The 27,945-nt window shown below is 38.8% G+C and overlaps 1 protein-coding gene across 3 annotated transcripts in view; it reads left to right on the plus strand.

Annotated features, from left to right (window-relative positions):
- Nucleotides 1-22,946, plus strand: part of HOOK3 (hook microtubule tethering protein 3) — a 96,804-nt gene extending 73,858 nt beyond the window's left edge. For 2 of the 3 annotated variants that reach the window (XM_074570919.1, XM_074570921.1), the window contains 8 exons: nt 488-575; nt 6,094-6,128; nt 6,914-6,996; nt 8,976-9,076; nt 10,188-10,292; nt 10,411-10,482; nt 11,988-12,124; nt 21,619-22,946. In XM_074570919.1, coding sequence (XP_074427020.1) covers nt 488-575; nt 6,094-6,128; nt 6,914-6,996; nt 8,976-9,076; nt 10,188-10,292; nt 10,411-10,482; nt 11,988-12,124; nt 21,619-21,634 — 637 coding nt within the window. In that variant the 3' untranslated portion in view covers nt 21,635-22,946. Of the gene's footprint in view, nt 1-487; nt 576-6,093; nt 6,129-6,913; nt 6,997-8,975; nt 9,077-10,187; nt 10,293-10,410; nt 10,483-11,987; nt 14,844-21,618 lie in introns of those variants that run through there. The other variant, XM_074570920.1, reaches the window with a different exon arrangement.
- Nucleotides 22,947-27,945: the final 4,999 nt, after the last annotated feature.

The following is a 27,945-nucleotide window of genomic DNA, read 5'->3' on the forward strand; positions in this document are numbered from 1 at the left end:
AGGCCCAAAGAGAATGTCAGACCTCCATCCTTAAAGGTGTCCAAAGCTGGACTGGATGTGGTTCCCAGCAATCTGCTCTAAGTGCACCTGCTTTAAGGATGAGGTTGGGTTTAGACAACCCTTTAGACATCCCTTCCAAGCTACAGGTTTATAGGAATCTGTGACTGCATAAAAGCGGTAAGCTAGCAGCTCTCACACAGTAAAACTGACTGTTAGAAACTCTTGTTTCATGTATATAGAAATGATTTCTTAATACACGCATTTATATTGTCTTAGAAGAGTATCAGAATGTTCTGGATGACTACAGACTATAATCTCTGGAACTGCTGTACGCTCTAGCTACTGTTGTAAATTTTCTGTGAATGAAATACAATATTGCATCTCTTGTGTAGGTGACCTGAAAACACTGGACACTAGAAATCTCTAGCTGCTTCCTCTTGCAGTTTTTTGGGTTTTTCTGAAAAACAAATTACTGTCTCTTTCCTAGATTGGTAAATCAGAGACTTATAGAAGTGCAGTCCCAGGTTGAAGAACTACAAAAATCTTTGCAGGATCAAGGTTCAAAAGCTGAAGATGTAAGTAGAAATGTACATCAAACTTACATTCAAGTATTTACCATTTTTGAAACTTTTTCCTTTTTGTAAAAAAATATATATAAAAGAAATGTGCAAATCAAGATTTCTGATAGGTTTCCATATTTACCCCTATGGTCTTATCACTAAACTATACTTCTCTAAATAGCATGTAAGACATAGAAGATATTTGTCTGGAAAGGAAAACCATCTTAAGTAGAGAAGGTGTCAAAAGTGTTGTATTTGATTAATTGTGTCTCTTCTGATAGTAAACTTATTATTGAAATTATTTAATTAGAATAGAGAGTTTTGCAGGGAATTAAGGAAATGTTAATTCTCCATGTCTTAATAAATTTTCTGAAGTTATTTTTCGTTTAGTTTTCGTAATGAAAGTTAAGGCCTTTCCTGCCAGTGGAAGCTCTGTAATTGTTGTATCTCATAATACAAGAAGCCAGGCAGCCAAAACTAAAAAAAAGTCAAATAGTTAGGCCCTCAACATAATTCAGTGTTTTCTCTTTCTGTATTTGGAGATAACTTTAATTTTCATGTAAGAATACAAATTGTGGCAGAGTTAGTGTGGAAAACAACTTTCAGTCTTCCACTCAAAAATTGTGTTTGCCATCTCCTGTATTTGAGAGAAGAAGCTCTAGAACTTTCTTGAAAGCAGTGATTTGCTGTACTGTACATGCAGTGTATGCTCACAATCTCAGTGTATTGTGTTGCTAATTGGCAAAAAGTTGTAATGTGTTGCTTTCTATATTTGTGGTGTTAACTAATTTATATAAAACAGTAAAAGTTTTTACAAGCTGCTTATTTTCATGTAAGAGTGTCTTTAATTTAGCTTATCCTGTTGATTTTCAGAATATGAAAGTAAAATACCTAGTCAAGTTCAAAAAATATTATTTTCCTAAGTAACTTAGAATGCACTTTAAAATAGGTCCATACTATTATGTGATTCTGAGATATTATTTGTTGTCTTCGTTATGGGCCAAAATCAGATTTTTCTGGGTGAACAAGAACATGAAAAACAAATATTCTCAGATACTGAGTATTGTAAATGATACCTGTTTAATTGAATTTAGCTTTATTTACTGCAACTTTAATTGTGTCCCTCTTTGAGGCTGTGGTTTGGACAGTAGTTTAGGACGTGTCTGCAGCTCACTTACAGGACTGGTTGCAGCCTACGTAGGCATCATCTGAGATGATTCTGTTAAACAGCAAAACACCACCATCACACCACCACAGTACAGCCCTTGTCAAATCAGAGCTGGCAAGTCCATGATGCAGTTGCTGCATTCCTGACTTCTCTGTAGGTCTGACTAATAGGCACTAATCCTGTGACCTGTTTTGCTGAGTTCAGTGTGTAGGACTTCATTTACTCTTAAAGAAGCAAAAGAGAGAGTAAAAAAAAAAAGAGAGAAGCAAAAGAAAAAAAACTGAGAGAAGTATGGAGGCTCCAAGAACTTCTGAAGATGAAGATCTCATCCAGTCTCCCACACAAAGCACAGCAAACCTCGAAGTTAAACCCAGCTGCCCAAGTAGATGGAAGTTGTGCTGGGGCCACCTGAGTTACCCTTAAGATATCATTTCAAAAAGCATGAGAAAAAGGATAAGGAGAGACATGGCATACAGTTCACTGATGCATCATTTTCATCATGTTTCCTGTTTTTTCACTACTTTTCTGCAACAATGCGCTGAAATCCATGTTTTTATATACTGATACTGTTAATGTGCTCAACCCAGAAAACTGAAGATCCCATTTGGATTTAGTCCAGAAATGTACGATGAGAGCTTGGGGTGGTTTTTTTGGTTTTGTTTATTTTCAAAGTTGAAGTAATTTTAGCTTGCCCCAAAAGTAGTAAAAGCACTATCCTAAGCCAGGCAAGTATCATTGCAATAATACATGCTGCTTGATGAGGTCCACATGGGGAAGCAGCTTTGATTTTGTATTGAAGTGCAGTGGAAGGCAGATGTTAGGAAAATATCAGTGCCGTTAGGCCTGTAATGGGCACTGACACATGCTTTTGGGATGCATGATTAGTCCATCCTGGCTGCTGACTTGCTAGCCAAGGAAAGGCCTCCTTGCCCCAGTCTTGCAGACTACAGAATCAATTCAGACATGCCTGGTGTGGTCAGACTAGCAGGTTTGATATATTGTCCTCAGAATGCAGTGGTCATGTGTAGAGCTGCTCAGCAGGTACCCTGCACAGCTTCAACTATGTCATTTGCATGCCTTATTATCACTGTCTTTTGTCATCCTTGTCCTCCTTTTCTCTGCCCTAATCCCTTCCTATATGAGCAACCTGCCTTTAGTTATTCCTATACCACTGGACCTAGCCTTGCTAAATCCATACCACGTCTGGTGTTTCTCATATTGTCAAATATGCAGTCTTGGCCTTATATGCTGTTACTGATACCATTACTAAGTAATGCTGACTTGGAACCTCCCTAAAGGTCCCCAAAACTCTCTTACCTGTTCAGTTACCTGTGAAGTTAAGCCACTTTGCTCACTTTGTGAAAACACTGGAACAGGTTGCCCAGAAAGGTGGTAGGTGCGCCATCCCTGGAAACATCCAAGGTCAGGTTGGACAGGGCTCTGAGCAACCTGATCTAATTGAAGATGCTCTTGCTCATTGCAGGGGGCTTGGGCTAGGTGACCTTTAAAGCTCCCTTCCAACCCAAATTATTCTATGATAGCGTCTGTGAAATCTAACCATCCCTTATGGTGCTGTTTATAACTTTTGTCATCTTCTCACAGCGTTACTGGTCTCATCAAGCAGTTTTCTCAAGTCATGTGCCAGTTTCCCTCACCCTGCTAAGTTAGCTTAACCTCAAGCCAGAGCCTAGCCATCTGCCTATGGCCTTAATGTGCAGAACAAAACCAAACTTTGTCCTCAAAAAGGAGACAGACCTGTTCCTTTGGCTTATTTAAGCATGAAAGAAATTTCCATCAAAAAGACTTTATTTCTGTAGGGTTTTTGATGTAAAGGAAAGATAGCACTTAAATACTGGGGAGGATTTTCTAAAACCACACCATAGTAAGTAATTTTTTCCAGTGTTTTTTAAGTAGAACTTGTTAGCAGTGGGAGGAAAAAGCAAAATGCGAGTGTGCATTTTCTGCTTTTTATAGTTTTGTTATAGCAATGTTTTTCTATAACGAACAGATAAAGCATTTGAATTAAGTTAAATGTAAAACTAGCTCAAAATTAGATAAAGCTTTTTTTTTGATTGGGATTTTTTTAAGAGACTGGCCTTCCTATGACAGAACAATTCTAGTAATTACTTATTAGGAGCAGAAGATTTGGATACATGGCTTTGAAGCTGACTGAGATTTCCAAAAAAAGTAATGTTTGCCCTTTTTAAGAGTAATTTATTTGAGTTTATCTGCCTTACTACAAGTATATACAGGATCTTTGGGTGGCTAAAATCACACATTTTACATTTTATTCTTTTTCCTAATCTGATGTTTTGGTTAAATTACTCTGGGTAAACTCAGTCATCCTGCTTCTTTTAATTGCGTGTCCTGTTTATTGTTGTTAGATTGTGCTTATGAGAACATATGATCTGTCTAGATGGGAGAGGGTTTACTCCCACAACAATGCTGGTACTATGCAAGTGATATGTAAGAAAATATACCAGTGGAATCAATGTTGACAAGTAGTTGTGTCTGTTCCAAGCTAAACCCAAGAGCAATACAAGGATTGCAAAAGAAAAGATGAGTTCAGTGTTTATTTTCTTACCTTGGGAAAATGGGGACTGTTGGCAACGTTTCTCTTTCTTGTCCAAACCAACAAACAGTCTCCTAAATGATCAGACGTAAGTGATGGTGCCAGTTCAGATGCTTTGTGCCCAACAAAGATGCATACAGACATTTATTGTTACAGAAAAGATGGTGTTGCAGCAGTTGTTTGGAGCAGTGGAAAAGGAAAAAGCCAAATGGTCAAAACCTGTGGATCTGTAGCTACTACAAATTTCTGACTCTGAATTCAGTAGAGTCATGCTGGCTTGTTTTTACCTGTTCGTCCCCTTTCTTATAGTGTGATAAGGAAATCCAACTTTGAAATAATAAGGAAGCATGACCCAGTAAAGTGATCAAAGAAAATACTTTGAAGTACTTACACTGTAACAAAGTTAAAAGCTTTTTTGAGTGCACATGGCAATTGACTCTCTTGGCCAGGTGTCTAAACCTTTATTGAAATACCATTGGAGAAAAAGCAATGAAGTAATTTTGTTGATTATTTTATCTTATATTTTGATGGCGTTCTGGGCCATCAGTCATATGCGATACCTTCAATGTGATTGGTACTGGATAAATACAGACCAAAAAGGCAGTTTCTGATTTAAATATTCTACATTTGTCTTGTATTCAATCAGGGTGGCGATAACACCGTTCAGAATCACTCCACAAAAACACATGCATCTCTTAATCTTGTTTATAGCCCAATAGACTGCATATTTTCTCCTGTTTTGTTACTTGTGTGATTTTTGTTTTAAAATGACTTTGCAAAATAGCGGGTGCTCTCCTTTTAAATCTTGGTTTAAACACAATGATTTACAAATGTGCTTCTGTACTATTTTTATATTTTTGGTTTTAGTGGTACGTTTTAGAAAATGTTACAGGATGAAACTGCTGATGAGAACAAAGGAGAAAAATGCACATACGTGAAAAAATGCATAGCTTTAACTTTTTCTGTTCATGACTTTCTAAATAGTTTCTTCTGTTGGCTGCTGTTTTGCTTTATACTAATGTCATCTCTGTTTCTTGGCATGGGCTTCTGCTCAAGGCTATTGTGAGTATGGCTTTCTATTTACTTAACACTACTTTCAGTTTGTAGACATTTATTGGGTTGGTTTTTTTTAAAGATACTCACGGTGTATGAAGTGAGTTTAAAATTAAAGTAAAATCTTCTTTGAAACTTTTATTCAAAGAGCTTATTTAAATGTGATTTAACCAGAAAGTGGAACACTGTAAGTTGTATGATAATTTTTATGTGTCTGTAATAAATACAGATGAGAAACAGAAAAAGGGTAAAATTTCTGCTATACCCCAGTCAGAAACACTATACTCCTTCTAGTTTCTATGGGGACAGGAACTTAGTTTGACTAATTTGCTACATGTCTTCATGCAAATTGCATTGCAATATTGGTAGGACAGCTCTTCTAGCAAATTTTGCTGCACTTTCCATTTCAGGTTAACTTATTAAGTCTAATTATAAAAGTACTGAAGAAATTAAAACAACTGCCATACAATTTTGTTGCTTATGGATCTTGCTTTTATTGATCTAGTTCCTGGGAAAATATTTTTAAAGTTATAAAGCGCTCTAATTTCAGGAAAGCCTCACAGCTGTGGAGAGAAGGATTGCTACCACAGAGGATTGCTTTACAGTTGTGATCTAAAACTGAGTGAAGTAAAAAGTTGGATTTTGGTTAGAATGCCAAAATTATATGATTTTAAATAATTTTGAAATTATGTTAAAGCTCTGCAATATATTAAAATAAAACATTTAACTTTCTGTTTTAGTCAATTCTTCTGAAAAAGAAACTTGAAGAACATCTGTAAGTATTATTTTTTGCCTATTTTGTTTGCCATTTGAAATTATGTGTTTTCCCTATGGTAAGGAAGGCAGACAGTCATTAATCGCGCATCTGGGAAATATACAACTAAGAGAAATTAGATAACCCAGGAATGTTTGGGAATATGCTGTCCAGATACTATTTTCATCTCATAGAAAACCTTTGTGAAAGCAGTAAGAGTAATGAAGGAACCATCATTCTGTAGCGGTAGAAAACTTTCCTTAACATTGTGCAAATCTTTACTCAGGAGGAGTAATTAATTTTGGTCTGAGGAAAGCATGTTAATGTAAACAAAATTAATATGTTTACTTTTTAGTATACATTATGGTATAAAAGGTAACATTTTAGGACGTGTTACCATTTTGTTCTGCTATTTCTGCACCTCTTTTACTTCCCTAAAATGCAAAGAGCTGTTTTGCTTTTTGCTTCTGTTGCCTTTGGGCTTAGCCATTCTGTCTCAATATAATCTCTACTTCAAGTATTCATTTTAGGCATGCATTGTACAATTAACTATAAATTCTAAATTAAGTTTATAATTACTGAGAATGAAACTGTTTGTTGTTACAGTTGTCCATACACCGTAATGTTTTTCATCTTATTTAACAAATATTTCCACAGTGACATTGTTATTTGTCCTCATGCCCCACAGCAAAAAACAATCATGCCCTCAGAAATATATCACTGTGAATGTTTTGTATCGCTTCATGTTCATTTAAGCACAGTAATAATCTTGGGAAAACAATATGTTCTTTTATGGTTTGTAACAGTGAGAAGCTCCATGAGGCTAACAATGAGCTACAGAAGAAACGAGCTATTATTGAGGATTTGGAACCAAGATGCAATAACAGTTGTGAGTTACCTTTGCAGTCCATTTCTTTTCTTTGTAAAGTATTTCACATGGAAGGTCTTAAATTATGATACCTATAGGCAGTGCAAGATAAAAAAAATGTACATTTTAATTGGCAGTGATAGGTACGTTAATTTCTCTGGAAGCTGTGGTGACCAAAAAGATGCTTCTAACACTTGAAATGCAGGGGATCACATTTTAGAGACCATGTAGTGAGAAATCAAGATGGCTGTAGAAATACCAAGTCACTGTCATACCTGTCGTTGAACCTCAGTTGTTCAGAACTGTCATGTCTCCTAAGACCCTAGTTTAGGAGATCCTTGCTGCCATCACCAGGTTCTTTTTACTCCCAATATATATTCCTTTGGTGTGTTTCCAAAACTGTGTTGTAATTTGAGAAAATTTTCGGACACTTGTCGAAGAAAATGTAGGATGTGTGTCATATTGCTTAAATGGTATCGAGAACCCAGCATCATGTGGTTTATGGCATATCAATGCTACTTTTTCCTGAGAAGTATTGAAGGAAGTAGATTGTTTTTTTCCAAACCTATGTATTATAGAACAAAGCAAAAGACTGCAACCAATGGCAGCTTTTCTGGTTTGTGCCGAAGCAATTTTATTCATAAAGAGATCGAGGAAGATAAAAATTTCAGTTCAGTATTTATTACATACATTATGTATCCAAAAAGATTTTTCATTTGCGTTGAGCTAAACTGCAGAATATGTTATAAATTCCATGTCTTAGGAAATGTTAGAACACTTGGAAAAGAGTTCCAGGAACTTCATGAGTAGCTAATAAAAACATAACCCTGTCATACCTGACAAGCCCCAGTGTGAGTGTAATAGCAGTCTTCTGATTCGCTAGCTTTTAAACATTAGGACATATTGAGGCTTCTGTAGTTAGTTTACTGAAACTACAAGTTGCTTTTTAAAAACCTAGGTCTGAACTTTTGTCTCAGTAAAATAAAAATAGTTGTACCTTCTTCCTTTCTTTACATGCTCAGGAAATGTGTGTGAATTATTTTTTCAGATTCTTTTAACTATCCTGGGTATGGCCAAAATGCTTGGGCATTGTACGAGAATCATGGCACATTTTGAAAAATGGATTCTTGCAACCTTGGAGATGGTTGGTTATTGGTCCTCTTACTCATCAATGAAAATCTTACTTGGTCCTGTTTAACAGCTTAGTGTTTTCCGAGTGCTTAGAGAGAAAACTTTCGAAAAACATGAAAGAACATTTCAAAATAAGGCTGCAAAACAGATGGACTGAGGGTTGCCAATTATCTGACATCTGAGAACCAGATGTCAATAGTTTATACTATTTGTTCCAGGAAGATGCAATTGATTTTTTTTTCCTGAGATCTGAGAAGATATGTAGAACATGTATAAGCAATAGCGTTTTGATATATTCCTATATCAACATAGGAAAAGGCTGTGCAATGAAACTGTCCGACTGGTCTGCCTTGCTGCTTAAGAAAATGCAGGGAAAAAATTAAATTGAGTATATTCATGTCACAAGTTCAAGAAATTGTGTCCAGTGTTACAGTTTAGCTGATTTAAGCAAGAGTTGTGCCTATTAAGAATTATTCCTCTTACCTAAAATTGTAAAACTCATATTTATCTGAGTTACAATACCAAAATTATATGGAATCGGTAAGTCATTAGTAAACTCATTTTCTAAGTGTGTTCAGTAATGGTATTGATTTATGATTCCACTTCTCTTTATTTTTTTATAAGTTTTTAAAAAGCAAAGTTTGTGTACAAAACAGCCATCTTATGAGATTATATAGGAACACACATTTTTAGTGTGTTTCTGAGCTGTTCAGTAGTTAAAACTATGGTATCTGCTACATCAGGTTCCTTGTGTTAGCTTTTCTTAACTGAAATAAATTTAGGTGTGCCGTAAATGTCTGTTGAAAAACATGAAAATAAACATAATATAATTATGTTATTTTCCAATGCGTGCATCTCCTGACATGAAGCACTCAAAATTGAAGAATTACAAGAAGCTTTACGGAAAAAGGAGGAGGAAATGAAGCAAATGGAAGAGAGATATAAGAAGTATTTGGAAAAGGCCAAAAGTGTAAGTATATGTACTCCATATTAACGATCCCTCTCTGAGAGTGCACCACATGTCAAGTCTGCAGAAGGTACCTGTAGACACACTAGCAAGTAAAATATAAGGTAGACGCAGTGAGTTCTTTGTAGCATTAATTATTTAGTTAGGATAGCTTTCTGTGATCTTCTTATCAACTTTCAGTTTTGGTTTTTGGTGTTGCAAAGACAAGTGCATTCATTATTGCCTTCCACTGTAGAAACTGTATCCAAGTCTAATGTGTATTTTATTAGAAACATAGTACACTTTTATGAATCTCCCTTCATGAGTACCATTCAGTAAAAATGACTTACTAAAATTTAAAGCATCTGTTTTATTTCAGCATCTGGACATGATTCTACCTATCTGGAAATGGGTAGAAAGACAAAAGGTGTGAACTCTCTTTCTATGTGTCCAGAGATTGTTAAAAGTTTTAAGCTAATTTCTATTAAAGGCTTAGGGATCTAGATATTTTGCTGGATTTGTTCTTGGTTTAGCTCTGTGTTTGCTAGCACTCATGCTACCCATGGTGGATGCCACGTACAAACATAACCAGCTGTCCTGTCATCTTATTAGTAGCATAATGATCATGCATGTGCCACAGAATACTTCTTGGCTTAACAGAGCTATCTAGAAATTACAGCACCTGGTACCCCAGGCCAGTGAATCATGGCATCTTGCCATAAGGACCAAAGCGGTCCTTCCTCAAGGGACTCCCAGGGGAGTGTAGCTGGGGGTAGAACCACATATGTGAGTCTGGGATATGGAACCTCTTAGGTGTTGCTTTTTCCTATCAGTAGTTTTGTTTCAAAGTCGTGTAAAAGAGCCTGGTTCAGATGCTCTAACATATCATGACAGATGTTCAGAGGCAGAGCCTCTGTCATGCTGGCTGTCAAGATTATTTCACATGAGTCAGCCTCTTAAAACTTCACATACCTCTGTTTCACATTTCGGAGTGTCATTTCTTACCACTGACATGTTTTAAGTCACTTTTTATTTCTTAATCTGATTTAAAATGTTGTAATTCCTTCATGACTTTCCCTTCAATTAGATTGTGTCTTCAGGATTTAATTAAAAACCATCTGCTTTTCTCTTACAGGTCATCCGCACCTTAGATCCTAAGCAGAACCAGGGTGCAGCTCCTGAGATTCAGGCTCTGAAAAATCAGTTGCAGGAACGGGACAGAATGTTTCATTCACTGGAGGTAGTAATCCTCAAGTTTCCTGGTAGATGCGTATTTCCTTATTGTTTTTTAGGTGTAGACTAATACTTTTATTATACTTTTGTTGTAAATGTATGCTTTTTTGATGTTTGTTTTGTAGAAAGAATATGAGAAAACAAAAAGTCAAAGAGAAATGGAGGAGAAATTTATTGTTAGTGCCTGGTACAATATGGTAAGAATCTACCAAACTTGTTATTAAAACAAAAAAAAAGGAAAGAAACTATTAATATTAGTTTTTTCTGGTTGTTTATATCAGTATTCATTAATTTACAGGAATTTTTTTTTGTTTGAAAAGCATTTTCCAGCACACAGACACAGAAACAAATGCTTTTTAATAGTTTTAAGCTATCACTATATAAGAGTATGTTCCTATGACAACCTTTGGGTAAAGGAAAAAGAACGTGTTTGTTATTTTCGGGTTTTAAAACCAGAAATTACACTTTCTAGAGGGAACGATACTTCAGATTACTATTATGTAATTATAACCCTTCAGTTATACTGACTTACAGTGGTCAAGTTTACTTTCTTCTTTGATTCTCCACTCTCTAGTCTTCCAGTTGTTACTAATACAGGGGCACAAGAAAAGCAATACAGCTTACTTGCTGCAGTAAGTGCTCTGAGAAATAACCCCTTTAGCTTGGTTCAAGTTTAGCCCCATGCAAAGGATGAGCACAGGGGCAAGACCCTCACTTAAACCACTCAAACCGTAAGGAAGTGATCTGTGCAGCCATACAGCTTTTGTTGGGCCCATATGCTGAGAGATTTTTCACCTTCGTCAAATGTGTTTAAGCCTTCTCTTTGGCAGAGTGTGGCTGAATTGAAACTGCTTTTCAGATAGAAGGAATCCCTGACATGTAACATTCATGTTTCATTCTGCTTTGTCATATAGTTCAAATTCCTTGAAAGAATTTCCTTCTTGCTGTTTTATGTTCTTGTTATGTCCATGAATAGAAGCCAAAAATGATACTTCAGCAGAGTGTTTGAATCCTTTAAATATTGAAGGCATTGTCAAGTGACTAGTGTCCTGACCAACTTTATAGCATTAGTCCTACTGACAAGCATAAGACAAGCCTGAGCTAAGAGCTGTGGTTCAATAGCCTGTGATGAACACCAGAATGAGCATTAATAGCTTTGTCGTTTTCTCTCATGAGCCTCTGCTTTTATACACAACTACACAATCCATCACACCTTCCCTCATTCCCTTACATTTACTCCTGCTGAAAACATACTTTCTCTCAAGATATGCTCCTGCCATATGAGGTGGTATTTTCAGAGATGACAATACTTTAATTATTTTCAGAAGAAAAGAAGTCTTCTAGCTCAACATGCTGAAGGGGGCCAGGGCAGGGAAGGGGAGCACTTTTGAAAAGACTCATCCAGTTACCATGTGTTTATGTGGAGAAGCATATGTTCAGATCTGGGACACTGGGGGACCTGCTTCTTAACAGTTATTCCAAACCTGGACAATTACTGGGGGAGGGAAGAAAAAAAAAAGAACACACAAAGAATTAGGAAAATATCTTAGCTTTATCCTGGAAAATACGATGCTTCACGTCTGAAATTCAAAATAGCTTAGTCAATGTTGGTGAAGAAGGAGATAATAAACAGAACTTAAATAAGTAAAGCTGTTCAGTGTTATGTGTTGGTATTTACTGAGAAGTTTCTCTTTGTCCATAGGGGATGACTCTGCATAAAAAAGCAGCAGAAGATAGACTGGCTAGTACAGGCTCAGGACAGTCCTTCCTGGCTAGACAAAGGCAAGCCACCAGCACAAGGAGATCTTACCCTGGTCATGTCCAGCCAGCAACAGCAAGGTAGAGATGCCTTGCCCTTAGAAAGAAAACTGCCCTGTGATCCAGGCCTGTTTCAAGTGACAACATTCAAGGAAAATCAACCAGCATCCTTTCTCTTTCTCCTGCTATTATTTTACAGTTCAGGAAAGGGTTTTATTATTGTTCTGTAATGCCCTTTGCTTATATTTTTTTGGAGTCCATCTCTCTCTGCATTTTTTTGAATGTGCCAAAGTTTTGAAAACATCTAGGGGAGTGCTGTATAATAACAGAGTCTTACTTGTTTGAAGCCTGGTCTCTTATGAAAAGCCTCATATGGGCTGTGTAACAAGTAAATTTCCTGTCACAGTTGATACTTTGTGCCTATCAGGGTTGTTACTCTTTATAAGACTGTCTTTGTTCAAAGGGAATTAGGCTTTCTATTTCATCTGCTAACCTGTTGCTTTAAGAAAATGCTGAAAACTCATTACAGAAATGCAAAATTAGTATATAATATTCTTGTGAAATATATTTGCTACTAAAAAACTTACCAATGGCAAAAAGGATGTTTGGTTTTTTTAATGTCCTATATGCAAAGTTTGCTCTTATTCTTGGCATTTAATAAGGAAGCAGGATGCCTTTTTTCCCAGGTTTTTCTTTATTTACTGGTGTCACTCTTTTGCTTACAAAGCTCAATATTTTCAAATGGTTTTTTCCACTCTTCTTGGTCAAGTTATGCTTTATATGTATTATAAAAATACCGAGAAATACTTAGAATGCTCTAATATGCTGCTGTATCATCCATTTAAAAAGGACATTTGTTTTAAAATTTTATAATTATGGATGAACAGTACATAATGGATCAAGGCCCAGATTAATATTATTGATGTTAATGTATTCCAGTTGTCATCCCCTGCTAAAAGACTTGCTTTTAAGATATTGATTCAGGGTATAATTGTATCAGTTGCCTTACTAATGGTACCAGTGCCTTCAGGTGAGTTTGTTGCTGACTTTGTTGGAAACTGGCTGTGATTTGTTGTACTGCCTTTTTAGCATGTAGCTGGTTAATTGTACATCACTCATTGTAGCACCTTCATGCTGATCAGTGGGGGTGGATGATGGCCCCTGCTATTAATTTAGGTTCTGTTCCTACAAAGTTCTGCTTTTTCTCTGCCTAATTCTATGCTCTCCCTATCATTTTTGTCAAAGAATTGACGGCCAAAGAGGACCCGAGTATTGGTTGAAAGTTTCATATACATACATCTCGTGTTGTTTCAGTTTTAAACATTTTTCCTTTAGAGACTGTTTAGTCCCTAGTGCAAATGCAGTCTGGTTTATAAATTTATTCTTTTACCTTATTTTAATGCCCTCCCAAGTGAAGACATTTTTTCATAAATCCCTCTAGAGAAAAGATGTACTAGCATTTATTAATCATCTGAAGGTCCATGTTAATTCACAATTTGGGTAGAATGAGCAAAAGATAATTAAAACTAGCACACCTAGATTAAAGGGTAAGGAACAGGTGAATGACTCTTGTAGGTACTGTTTTATCCTCAAGTACATCATCTCTTTTAATCTGGGCTAAGAAATGCATTCAGTATGTGTCTGAAAAAATTTATCAGTTCTGTTTCCCTTCCCTCCCCACCGCCAGTAATTTAAAAATAGATGCTGAAGTCTATTAACTGCATATAGGTTTGTCTTTTATTCCTCACATTTGGAAAAAACCTGATTTTTCTAAAAATTCTCTTTATGTATGACATATAATTCAACGTATGACATGCCTGGGCTGTGCTTGCCAAATTAGATAAGACAGTGAAAATATCTTCTTGTGTGCAGAAAGGTAACAATGTAAAGGAAGTTTAGGACAATTTCTGTAGCTCAGTGAGGTGGTACTTGTTTTGCTGTCTCTTACTGAGATACGGAATACTAAAGAGACAAGAAGTCATTTGTGTTATCTAGCAAGATGACCACAGTTTGTGTGGTCATTTTACTGATTTTATTGTGCAATCGATTCTAGTCATCTGAAGAACTCTTTACTGCAGGCCATGTGTGAACAGAAGCAAGTAAGATCTCTTCTCTTAGGGAATTTGATGAGGTTTTTTTGTGATTACAGCATTTTATGTCAGCCGGAGAAAGAATCTAAAGCTCCATTTTTATTTCAATCTGGCTGGTTCTGCCTGTTACCAAACTGCCAGAGCCTATTTGTGAGAGCAAGGAATACCAGGACTTTAGTGGGAAGTTTATCTCTTAATTTTGTATAATAATTTAATTTTCTGTTGCTCTTAATTATGTAGAGGTCTAAAATATCTTGAACACAATCTGCACATTAGAATAAAACTACTTGCTTTTGTTATTTTAACATTTGTTTTACAATTTTGCCTCCAAAGTTTTGATGACAGGCAAATGCCCCTGGTGGTCAGGAGAACAACAAATGCTGATTAGAAGCTTCATTTTTAGCTTTTACTTTCCTATCTAGCTCTTGTGGCTTTTTTCACTCCTGGGTGGTTGTTTGCTTTTATGTTCTGCTTTGTGGTTCTGGTCAGTTTTCCATTTTCCCTTAAGACACTGAAGTGTTTTCTATAGCGCCCTTCAAGAATATATAGCATCATTATACAGCATCAAAGAGCAAAGCAAGACTAATACTGAATCTGTCCTTTACTGTTGCTCATAGTAACTGTTAGGCAAGATTGAACAAGCATTTTGTCTTTTGAGAATTCTCAAACTTGGAGTAATTCTGGTATTTCCCAAAATTTGTGTTGAATATAAAAAACTAAAAATACACTGCCATCTTGCAGAAATATACTCTGTTGCTGTCCAGTTCCAGTAAGTCATTTGTTCTATCTTCTAATGGTAATCATCAGGAATTTAATTCCTTGTTCTTTTGCTTCTGTTATTTGCTGCATACATCAATACTTAGGGTGTGGATGAATGCGGGTCATTAAACCTTCAGCCTTAGAAGAACAGCTTCCTTATTAAAAGGGTTCAGCTTCATTATTTTCCTTGCTTGTTGTATAGCTTTGGAGGTAGTGTGATATTAAGAAAAAGAAGAGGCTCAGAGCGTAACTTCAGGGAATAAGCTCATGTATAGATGAGCTAACAATGAATGCTGCCTGTTTGTCACATCTTCAGCAATAAAAGAATATAAGCAAAAAACCCTGTAAAACAGAATTCTGTAAGTACCTTAGATACTTCTAAGAAGCTTTTAGGAACACTTTTTCTGGAGCAACAAAAAATATTTATGTCAAAAATGTAGTGATAATTATTAAACTAATGCTATATCCTGTCCTTATACATTACAAAAAAGCCCCTACAGATTGAGGTTGAAGAGAAAAGGTTCTTCAGGGCAGTGATAAAACAGCTGAAGAGTTCATCAGAGCACATTCTTGAGCGCTGTGCCAAGGATCTGCCCAAAATAATCTTTCTGAGAGATTTTATTTAATGCCAATAAAAGATAACAGTTAAATGGATGAATATTTTCATTGTTCAGAGCTGAAGCTTAGTTTCTGCTTTTAAAGGATGTGTGTGCACTGCAGGTGGTATACTTGCATGGAGAGTTAAGTTGTTAGTGTATCTGATCAGACACTGCAGAAAAGTATGTTCAAGTTCCCCATTTTCTTGATAGCAATACATAACCACTTGGATCATAACATGTATTTTCCACATGCTGTGAAAGCTGACGTAATCTAATTTAAAAGGTTGTGTGCTCCACCCACAGTGCAAAGGAAAATAAATTACTAGACCATACAGCTTTACATATTGTAAATAGAAGTAAATATAGTGGCTACAAGATGCTTTTCATTATCTCTTTGGAAATAAGCAAATGGTAACCTTGTCCTGTTCTGATGTCACTTGAGATAGCAGTAACACTTCTGCAAGTTTTCTGTGGCTTTCTATTCATGTAAGGAGCACTGGCAATTTTATATTCATTGTGTGTGAAAGAATTATCAGTGAATATTTCTATCACTGCTTTATGCTGATCTTAAACAGTAAGTGGTATGTGCAAGCTGTCAAGAAAATTTAAGAAGTTTTGGCAATTTTACAGTTCTTGGTATATGACATGTGCAAGTAGCTTTTGCTTTTCCTCAATTCTGGCGTATATGAGACTATCCACTTAGGAGCTTCTTGGATGATTTTTAGTGGGTTTAATTGTCTTGACGCGTTGACATTTTCTGTAGATTTGTTAATTAGAAAATATTTTCATTTCACCACTTGATTTTCTTCTAGTTAGTTATCTGGAGGAAGATAGTCCTGAATGTGCCTGATTTTTCTTTTTCTTATGAAGCAAAACAGTCCCTGAATTTTACTTGTTTTACTTATTCTTGCCCAACATTTTGACTTTTTGCAAGGATTCATGAGGGAGGTGTTTTTGCACTCAAAGTCAGCTATGCAACACTGACTTCTATGGGTTTTTGCACATGTATTTTAGGTAGAATGTGGACTCTGTGTTTGGCAGTAATATTGTATTGATAAACCTTAGTATCTCCAAACCAAGTTTAGCAAATTTTGCAGGCATTTTCCTCACCAATATTGTGCAAATAAATAGCTAAAAGAGGTTACTCTGTCACGAAATACTTTCAAGTGGTGTTTTTTCCTCTAAGCCGAGTAGTCGTACTTCAGGGGTGTTGCCTACAGAGTAGTTCGATAGCTGGATTATGGCTGAAATGTGATCTCAGGAAATCAAGCACTTATAAAGGAACCTTTTCAGAAGCCCTTCCTTAGAACAACTGTATTAGCTGGTGCTGGCAGTATGATACATTTAGCATTCAGTTAAAAGGAAGAGGTGAATCATTGCAACTTTTTAAATTTAAAGATCGGCTAAGCCAGAAGTTCAGTGGATGAGGCTTTGGACCTTACAGACTGCATACAGCCCAGACACGTGTCCCCTCCCAGATTTGCGCAGTCCAGCTCCCTTCTGTATTGGCAAGAGCACTGTGTTTCACCTGTGTGCCTTGCATCAGGAGAATGAAGTGAAGTCTTGCATTATCTCAGAGGTTGGTGTACAGGCAAGCAGTGAATCTCATATGGGCTCAGAACATCTCCACAAGCTAAATCGTATTATTGTTTTGTGGCAGATGTCAGATTCTATGTAGGATTCTCGCCGTATCTCCAGTTTGTCACTTTGAAGGAATTAAGAAAATGTCGTGGCATGACTGATTGTATTGCCTTGCTCCTGTGATCTTTCTTCCCTCTTGGAAGTCCAGAAAAGGAGCAGAAGCTTGTCAGTGACTCTGCCTGCTATAAGTAAAAATCAGGGGTGATTTCTTCAGTGCAAGCAACTGTTAAGTACAAAAACCTGCAGAGTAGTATATCTTTGACCATTATGGTTTCTGATGTTAATTTAAAAAAAAAAATAAACAGAACGTGAGCTTTTGGAGCTGGGTTGTTGTGGGATTTTTTTGTTAATTAATTTTTAATTGCAGTTGATTAAGTATTAGAGGCTTTACCTATGTGAAGGCAGAAGCTGTCATTGTCAGCCACAGCAGCCTCAGACTTCTTGCATCTGGTACAGTGAACCCCCAGAGATTTTGACTCTGGTGCCAGCTTCACTGCACCATTTGGAGATGTTGAGGATGTATCTAGGCTTGTCCACTGTTTTTTCTTGGACTTCACTTTTGTGGATTCATTGAAATAGTGGGACACAACGTTCATTTTTTAAATGTATCAGCTCATTGAATTAGATAATGAATTAATGTTGATCAAGGAGCTCTAGAAAACTTGGCAAATCACCTTGAAGAAACACCTGCCAGTATAGCCAAGACAGCTTCCTAGACAAATTGTTCTGATGTCAAATTGTAGTCAGTGCATCAGTAGGAGCTCATGATAACTGCTGTAATTGAAGTCATCTATTAGTTGCTAGGGGATGGTTTTGCTGTTAACTTTACTATGGCCCAGATTCTAACCTTCTGTTTTAGGCCTTGCCAAGGTAATAAGGGACTCTCCTGAAGCAGATCTCTGCATTAGTTGTCCGTGGCGGCAAATTATGAATTTCCTCTGCTGCTGTGTGCTGTGTGTATAAAGGCATTTGGAAAACTGCATATCCTTCAGTCTCCGTTGCACTGTGTGTTGTTTCCAGACTGAAAGCAGGTTCCGTTTGTCACATAAAAATGTCTTGCTGCTGTCATGTTGCTTTGGATCTCAGAGATTGATCCGTACAGTATAATAAGCAATGTTAGTGGAGGGAAAGTAGTTGGGAAGCCTTTCCTGTCTGCTGGTAATTTTATTCATTGCTTCACATTAGAGAGAACCTTTACTGTCAGATGAAGTTAGAATATCATATTTCAGAAAGAGCAACACGGTTATTTTAATCATTACAAAAGTGGCCATTTGTCAGCACTTTGAAGAGCTGTTAACTGCTGTAGCATGGCAAAAATCTTAAATACTGCAAAAGCAAGTATTTCTGCAGGCATAGGATAGCTTCTTCTGCAAGTGGAACTTGAATCCCTAATGATTATCCCTAACTTTAAGAGAAGAGAAAATCAACATACAGGTCAGTTGTTACCTTGTTAGCATGCTCATGTTGTTAGCACGATCATGAAAATGAGCAGGATTTTAAGAGAAAATCCCAAATGGTGTAAATCTCATGGAGTTATAAAAGAATTGTAGTGAGACCATCAGATTTTTGATTTGGATTTGAATATAACATTGTTTATGTAATTTAAAATTTTGTAAAGCAGATGTTATAGTTCTCAGTCACCAAAGATTAGTAAGCAGGAGAGTAAACCTATTTCCTGGAGGTTATCAGTGGTTTGGTTTCAAGAGAGGTTTTAAAGCTTTAATTAAGCAGTATCAGTAATATCTTAGAATAGTTATAAGCATGACATTGTAAGGCCACAATTCTTATAATTTATAGTCTGCTTTGTATTCTGGGATTGTAAGTTATAAAAATGCAAAGTGGTGTTAATACAACTCTGGAATATGCTATGTTGAAAGGCTCCTTTAAAAAAATCTAAAGGAAATATTGTGGAGAAAGACATAGAAAGAATAGATGAAGAAAAACAAACTTTAGCAGTAGAAGCCAGCAAGTTATGAAGTTATGAAATCTGCAGGAAGAGAAATCTGGAGGCAGATACTTCAAAGCAGAAGCTTGCTTGGCAGAAATACTTGGGAAGAGAGTCTAGTGTTAGACATGAAAGTGAGTAGTCTGCATTGCTGTGATAGCTTTGGGGATTGCCTTAGAAAGTACTGCTTACCGGCAGTAGATCATTGGCTAGAGAAAGCATGGACCATCCTAGGACCAAGCATAGACTGAACAGGAAAAAACAGTTGCTCAGAGGGGACATGTGGCTGGGTTTGTTGGGGTTTTTTAATCAGATTTGACGTGTGTGAGCAGTGCTCTGAATTAAAAGTTCTTGTCTTGGTGTTTACCTCCAGAGCTGTCTAGGTTAGTGAAAAAGGCTGCCATCCTTTCTGTGGCTTCAGTGTGCTGGAGTTGTCCCGGTGACATGTGTGTTGAAAAAACAGAAGAGGACAGCAAGAAGTTAAGGAAGATTTTAAGGGATGGATAAACCACTTGTAATGAAGTAGAGCTAATGAGACAAGGCAGTGAATGTTGAGGGGAAATGCCTCACTAAGAAATAATCCCCCAGGCTGGCAACAAACGTGTGCTTTACAGATGGAGTGTTTCGGACTGGCAAGGGAAGGAAGTAAGAGAAAGTTACTCCTCTATAGATGCATTATCTGCTATGTAAACTGTCTCTTCCTGGAGATGCTGCAGAAGCAATGTCAGGTGATGCTGAGTGAATTTGCTCTCACATTTCACATCTCTGTTGTCTTCTGAAGTGTTGCTGCCTCAACAGGTAGCTTTAAAATATATTGATTAATTTTGAGGAGTTCTCCAAGAGAAAGAAATTGACAGATTATTTTTTTTTTAGAAGAAGATTAGAATTTCTAGACAGGAAAGAGCACTGTCAGATGAATTTGTTACATCCTTGAAAGAGAATATACTGTCCTGAGTTTACAAGACCTCTCAAAAGTACTGTTTACTCAAAGAGAAAACTACAATGTCATTTCTGTTTACGTGCAACAGGACACTTGAAGTGCCAATAAGTAAGTCCTCTGAACTAATAGGCAGGTAAGATTAAAGGAGTAGACTATATTCATTTATGCACAATAGAATAGGTACATGCTTATGTAGCTTGAGCTTTTAATTTTTTTATAGACTAACTACGGTAATCTTCATATTATTAATCCTGAACTCCGTAACTTTATGCACCCAAGCAGTGCCAAGCAAGCTCAGTAGACAGTGATTACTCAAACTACACTCTTGAAGTCAGCTTTGAATGTGTTGAATGTGTTAATTTTTTAAAATTTTTTATTCTATTTGATTTATGTCTATATGTTTCTATTTGTTTTTCAACTATGGTTATTATTCTGGGTTGGTGAATGAGAAGGAAAAAGAGAGGGATACGCAAGCTGTAGGATTAATAGCAGAAAGACAGAATTTTGCATTAAGTCCATGAATTTAGCTATAAATATTCTTCCTTATCTGTTTAACCTGGATTTTCCTGTGACAGGAACTGTTCTTAGAATCATTTTTGACCAGTGCAATACTATGGAGAAGAAAATGGGGAGAGAAACTGTTTGCATGCTTTGATTTCAGTCTGGTGAAGCTATTTTTCCTCTCTGTAACATCACAGTGGGTGCAGTGCGAAAATGAGAACGAGCAGTTAGCGCTGTGCCATGCTGTGTGGGGATAGTTGTGTTACCTGGGGAAGATAAAAGCACCGTACCTGTGCTATTAGTAAAGCATTCCACCTCTCCGGTTACGGTGGCCAAGAGAGAGGGTGCATCAGCAAGGATGGAGAAACACGCCAACCGCTCCAATTCTCTGCCAAACTTAGATTCACTCCCGCAGCATTGTGATGTGCTCTTTCGGCTGCTCAGTGGCTCCTACTCAGCTTATTTTAACAAGAATACATATAATTTTTGTGTGATTCAAATCTGTATTTGCATGCAACGAGTAGAAATTGCCAGCGTAGTGTGGCGGTGATGCTGGTGCAGCCTCACACACAGGATGAGCTTTGATGAAACATAAACGCTTAAAGTCTTCAGTGGTGCTCAGAGCTCAAAGGCTCGAACAGAGTCATTGTGACCCGGATTGTCTTTTAGTATATAACCACACGCAGGACAGGCACCTTTCACTTTATATTGCTTTATTTTTTTTAACTGTTGTACTCACAGACAGCAGGAATGCCTGAGACTTTTTCATCACTGTGTAAACTTAGTTTCCATGGCTGTGTAAGTTGAGAATGGTGCCCTGAAGGACTTTACTCAGAAATGTTTAAATTTGTCTGAATTATGTTTAAATTTAGATATTGTTGAAGTCTGTTTTGTTGCTTTTTCTAATTACTGGTGTGTAACCTTCCTGTTAATTCGAAGAGTTGCTGTAGCAAAGATGTTTTCCCCATGAATTTGCACAACTCTGAAGTAGAGATGGCCTTACTAAACTGCTCTGAAAAATACCTGTGCTGTTCTCTGGGTTTTTTAACGGTAATATGTTACCTGCTTTTTAACTTTCTTTTTTATTCTTTTATTTGCAGTGATGTGGTTGCATGACCTGCAGCATTATTATAACAGGGACTGTTCAGTGCATGACTTGCTTTTCTGTCCAGACTGCATAACCAAAACTTAACCAGTTCTACACTTAAGACTCATGGCCATCTGATTTCAAAGGGACATCTACTTGCAGAGAAGCTTACCATCTTGGGGAGTGGCTTTCCCATTTCCCGCTTCCATTTACTCTTTCTCTTCACAAAAAGTCTCCTATGAGGCTAGAAGAGAGGAAATCCAGTATTCAGAACTCAACAGGAGGCGTTCTGCGAACTGACAGAGCACTGTCAGCTCTCCATTTTACTTCTGCCTGTCCACTTTATTTAATTCTGTTTAACAGTATTAACACACAGACTTCCTGCAACATTTTCATATACTGAACTATAAAAATCTAGTCTTAATGAGTTCCTAAAAACGCCTTTTGGTTACTGTTAAAATTTCAAAGCACCTGCACCCTTAAAGGATCCACTTTGAATCTTTAAATAATTAACATAAAGCGAAGGAGGTGTTTTACCGGGAGAAATGACTAACGAATTGCTGCTTGGCCATCCCATCTTCCTTAGAAAACCAGGCAAGGTTCATCTGATAATCTCCAAGCCAGGCAAACTACCGGGTGGTATTTTGTTCACAGACACTGCCTGCTTCCTTACTATGTATATACACAGTAGTTTGTGGCTGTTGTATTTTCTCTCTACATTTTAGCTGTGTTGTTGGTTTCTTTCAGAAACTTTTTTTTTCAATCTGTGTACAATTGTTAAAACAATCTGAGGAAAGAACGTGAATGGAGATAAGTATGAAAGCCGTCTACACTTTCAGTATTATGCAGCCTGTCCTTGCCAGTTTATAATTTGGGTCGTTTATCTTTCACCTGTACTAATTTTTTTTCTTTTTTCTTCTTACCGCAGTCTTAGCTATTTAATTTCCAATTGCACTAGCTTGGCTGCTTCTTTGTATTATGAAGTTTAGCTATAAGATTTGCCATATGTAGACAGTGTAACTCAAGATGCTTTGTACTGCCTATATTAATTTAAAAAGCTGCTTATTTAATATTCTTAAATAATCTGCACATTTGTACTACTGTATCTTTGTTTTGTATTGGACATCCAGTACTGGCAAGATTCAGAAGACGAGGGAGTGCTGTAATGTTGTAAGTTAAGGGGTTTATTGTATAGGAGTTAGTATGTAACAAACAGGGAAAGGGGCTTTTAAGCCATAGGACTTTCCAGAAAATCTGAAGCGAGCCTGAACAATGACTCCCGCAAGTGGTTTGGTTTGAGTCCAGTTCTAGAGAAATGCCGTTCTTGCTCACTAGGATCTTAAAAATATAAAGTAAATAATATAAAATGCAAAAATATAAACACATATGTACTCTGCTTGCTCCAAGAATGGTTTTGCTTGTTCGGGCACTGGCATAGCCACTGGCCCTGTTTCCCCTGTGAGCACCCCCATGCTGGAGAAATGTTGTGTCTGCTCATCTCTGCAGTCACTTCTGTCCACCAAAGGCAGCGCGTGCCTTGTCCCTGGCCCATCGGGGGGGCTCTGGGCAGAGCTGCCCCTCGTGCGCTGGGACACCCACCTGTGTTTGGTCCAGGGCTCTCCATGCCCACTGTGTCAGTGGTGTTGTGCAGGATGACTTGGAGAAAAGAAAGATCACGTCCTCACCTCTGTTTCGGGGGGTGGGGGTGGGTCTGTGCCAGCCGGGAAAGGGCAGGGCAGGTAGGAATGGGCTCCAAGCAGACCGTGCAGGAGAGGGGAGGATAAGCATTAAGATCCTGGTGAGAAGTGTGTGGCGTGTTCCTTTCTGGATACTGTACCAGACTGGGGAGCCTATGGCTGCCAGGTGCTCTGGCTGACAGCAGTCCGGGAGACTCCTGGAGGGGGATATGTCTTCCCTGGTCCATGAGGACCTGGGACAGGAAGTCTGACGCAACCTGCAGGCAGGACCTGGGCTTTGGTGGTGACAAGCCAGGCATTCCTGTGGCAGACGCAGCAGCACTTCCATCAGACTGAGTCCAGGAGAAATCTAAAGGATTTGTTGTCTTTCCAGGTTTTAGCCATTGATCCCTTGTTATGTGTCAGGGCAAGTGTTATTAGAAAAACTTCTTTTTGTTGGGTCTTAAAGGCATGGGTTGTTTCTCGTTTGCAAGTGCTGCTCTGGCTGGGACCCACACGCTGCCCCAGGCCAGGCTGGGTGCAGGATCCCCGGAAGGGGGGCTCTGTGGGGCGGGAGGGGATGGCTGCCTTGTCATGCACCTGCCTGCGCCGGTGTCCTGGGGTGAAGCCGAGCAGCACCTCATTTCTCCAAGTGGTCTGTACAAATTAGAGACTGTGTCTGTTTGTTAGACAAGTGTCTGTTGTTCTTGAGCCTGAAGACATTTGTATGTAAGTGTGTTTAGCTTGACAAAAAATGCTTGAGTTCACTAGTGCAACAGAGAGATGTCAGGTGGAGCCAGTAACTTTCAGCAAGTGAGCTGGCTACTTTAATTAGCCTAGCATCTCTGTCATGAAGTGATTGCGAGCTCACAACTCAGAGGGGATCTCCAGCATGTCTCTGATATACTAACTTCATTTGTGCTGCATAGAATACTCTTTTACTTTCTTAATAGCAGCTTGTTTGACAGTCCTGAATTGTTGACCAATTATCAAAGTAACTGTTTGTGAAGTTGCCAGTGATATATTTTCTGTAAAAGAATGGATTCCTAGAGTGTCAAAACATTTATTTCCCATTTCAGTTCATCTACGAATTGTGTAACTACCAGATTGTCATGGTAGCAGTATTAATATACATATCTGTATATAGACAAAAAAATACTCATTAATGATCATTGGAATCAAAAGGTTTAATATTTTTTCCCAGTCAAATACACTAACGCTTCCAAGATGACAGAGTGTACAGTTGTTAAACAAGTTGTAAATAAACGCTTATATAAAATGTAAATGCTTGTTTTTCCTTTACTTGGTTATAAACTGAGGCCAATGCACAGTTCATGTTAAAGTCACTCTTTTTGAGCCTGAAATGCTGTTCTGCTGTATGAAATGATGGGAGCTGGTGGGGCCTTTTGCAGCCAGTCGGTGATTAACAGGGACTTCAGTGGAGTGGGAATAACATGGATAATACAAACCTTGCCTTTAAATGCACTTAGAATCAGTCACCACAGAACAGCTGGGAAAAAAATGGGCCTTTTCGCAAAGCAAACCTACATCTGTTCTGTCTGATTCTTAGATATACAAATGGCGTCTTAGAAACCCATTTCCTGGGGCTGTGCAAAGGGGTGTGAATGGCAGGTGGGCAGCAGCAGGGGTGCACAGAAACAACAAAACTCCTGACTTTTTCTGGAAATCTCATCTGGCTGCCCCATCACAGCAAGGATTGCCTGGCATGGTTCGCCTCTCAAAGGGCCACGGCTGAAGTAATACAGTTGTTCTCTTGCTGATGGAAATTTAGCTATGGGGGGACACACTGTGGTTCTGATAGATGGACAGAAACTATCATCCTTCCATTCTGCGCTGATAAGCAGCTTTGCCACCTGGGGTGGGAAGAGGCGGCAGTGTCAGGCACGGGTGAAGGTTGTTACTTGTGATGGAGAAGGCAACTGCCAGTGAGAGATGCTGTGCCCAGGAGTGTCGTGCTGGCTGGTGGGGGCTGAGCAGGATGTGTGGAGACCCTGCTGCAGCCCCTGTAAGGAGAGCAAAATCGGGAGATCCCCTGCACTGGCGTCGCTGTGGCAGTAATGAGCCCCCAGGGGGCTGGGGGGGTTTTGCTGTCCGGGGAGGGCAGGAGAGCCCCAGAAGCGGTGCCCAGCTCTCTCCGGGGCCACAGGCAGTACAAGGTGGAGCCAAGGGTCTGCCAGCGCCTCACCTCCAGCTGACAGTGAGTCACTCTCGCCTCCTGCCCGCCCCCCCAGCCACGCCTCTTCACCTCGGTCATTGCTTCAGCATCTCGTACCTCTGACCCTCAGCCCTTCTGCTGTCCTGTCGATCCTGCGCTGTCCCGGTCTGTCCTTTTGCTGTATTGTTTTCCCCTTCCCAGCCCCCCCCGACCCCGCAGTGCGCTGGGACTCACATCAGCATCCCTTCTTCCTGCCTCCCCCGTCCTTTCCCTGTCCCTCCGACTCCACATCAATTCCCACACGGCCACAGTCACCTCCCGACACCATTTACCCCCTTCCTGATGCCCCAAACCACCCCTCACCCTGCCCCTCCACAGCTGGTGGCCCAAGAGGGCGGATGGAGCATTGCAGGTTCTCTTCCACTGGTACCTCTCTGACACCTCCAGAGCTTCAGGGACTCTGCTTTTACCAATGCGTCCCAAGTGCATTCGTTGTCCTATTGTGTTTGATGGTCTTTGCAGGAGGCAGCAGCCACCACTGTGTTAAAATGACACACAGATGCTCCACACCTCCCCTGTACAGTTCCTCTTTTCCCTTTCTTTTTGCCCACAAGTAACTTGGAATAACACATGCACATCAACTTCTGCAAATAAATGTTTGTGCACGTAGGCCCACCTTGAGATCCTTTGTGCAACAGAGCAGAGCACAGCGCCTGTGTATCCACTTGCACTCTGCAGGGAGGCAGCAGCAGCGCGGCTGCAGGGACCACAGGACCAAGGAAGGCAATGGCACTCACGCGTTAGCACAGGACACCAGAGGGGAGCGAGGGTCAGTTATGGCAGGGAAGAGGAAGGGAAGATTAAGTGATGTAACTGGGAAAGGCTTCACGTACTAAATGCACCCAACCACTTCCCTGTTCCAGGTTGTCCAAGAGCCCCAGGAGGCAGCAGAGCAACTCTGGCTGGTAACAGAATTGTCTTTTTCCCAACAGACAAGTGTCTCAATAGTGCAGAATAGGTGCGCAGCTGGATGTTTGGTTCTTGTGGTACAGTGCCCACAAGCTACCTGGGAACATGACTCCATGGGGAGAAGGTCTTATTTCTGGAAGGGTTTATAAGGACAGAAGAAGGGAAAGAACCACAACACAAAAACAAACCCCAAAACACAACCAACCCCCACCCCCCTAAACATTCCAGGGAATGGAGGAAGGCACTCACAACAACTGAAACCTGAGGTAGGTGCATTTTCATTGATTTCATTGATTTTTCACACCACTTTCCAGGGTTTATTACACCACAGAAAGTAAGTACCTTTCTTCAAGATTGAGCCAAACAGAAAAAAAAGAAACAAAACAAAACAGCAAACAGGAAAAAAAACCACACCAACAAACAGCTCAGAGCAGCCCAGGGCCTTCCCCAGCCCAGCCATCAACCCCCACATCAAGGGAGTGTATTTTTGGCATCAAAACTCCTGTGAGGGTTCTTGCCAGCCGCACCAAGAGTTTACAGACCAACAATGGTATGTGACACAGGCTTCACTGCATTTCAAGAATTTTGCAATAAACATCTTCTTATTAGCCATTTAGTATAATTTCTAAACCTAAAAAAACCCCAAACAACTGAAGATTTGTAAGAGTTAACATGATGCCCAAGAATAGCTTTAAATCCCAGTCAGTATATATTCAGCCTCTAAATAAACACACATAATTCTGGTTTGCATCCTCTTCAAAGCAGGTGGAGTGCAGTTTGGAAGTCAGGCAACACACACATCCTCCGGAGACCAGCCATGCACCGATCTGAAATACCACCACACTGAGAAAAGCCTATTTTAAAAGCACCTTGAATTGACCTACCTGTGAGGAGTCGAGGATTACAAACTTCAGCACCTGCCAGAGCATGTGGTTTTAAAACATGATTATGTAAATCACCTGGGATTTCTACATGAACTGTTTTTGTGTACAGTTGGAATTAAAGATAGATGCAGAAATTTCTGGAACAAAGCTGTCTGGGTAATACACCAAAACCAAAGAAAATCAACTAAACAACAGTCTTGAAAATGCTTTATTGAACCGTGTGTCTTATTGTAATGTGCAGAAGATGTGTTTGAAAAGACTACAGCTTGAAAAACTTCTGAAAATCCTCAACAAACAATAAAAAAAAAATCGTCCCTACTGGGTCTAACTCTCAGGATAACCAGAGGCCTCATGGAAAGTTCCCCTTGAAACATTTTCTGTTGCAGAGACTGAAATAAAACAAAACTGGTACTACCCTATGTGGAAACAATCAGGATTTGAGGATTTTAAAAAAAAAAAAAAAAAGAAAAAGGAATGGAACTTAAACTTCAGTCTATGGGGTTGCTCCTTTTGCTGCTGTTATTTTGGATTAGCGTACACGTCACAGTTCTGCTGAGAACACCATCTGGTGTTCAAGTCTGTAAATTTACTCTAAAATACTAGCAATGCTGCAGAGATGGAAGGATACAGAGAAA

Source organism: Larus michahellis, chromosome Z, assembly GCF_964199755.1.
Source record: "Larus michahellis chromosome Z, bLarMic1.1, whole genome shotgun sequence".
NCBI classification, from domain to species: Eukaryota; Metazoa; Chordata; class Aves; order Charadriiformes; family Laridae; genus Larus; species Larus michahellis.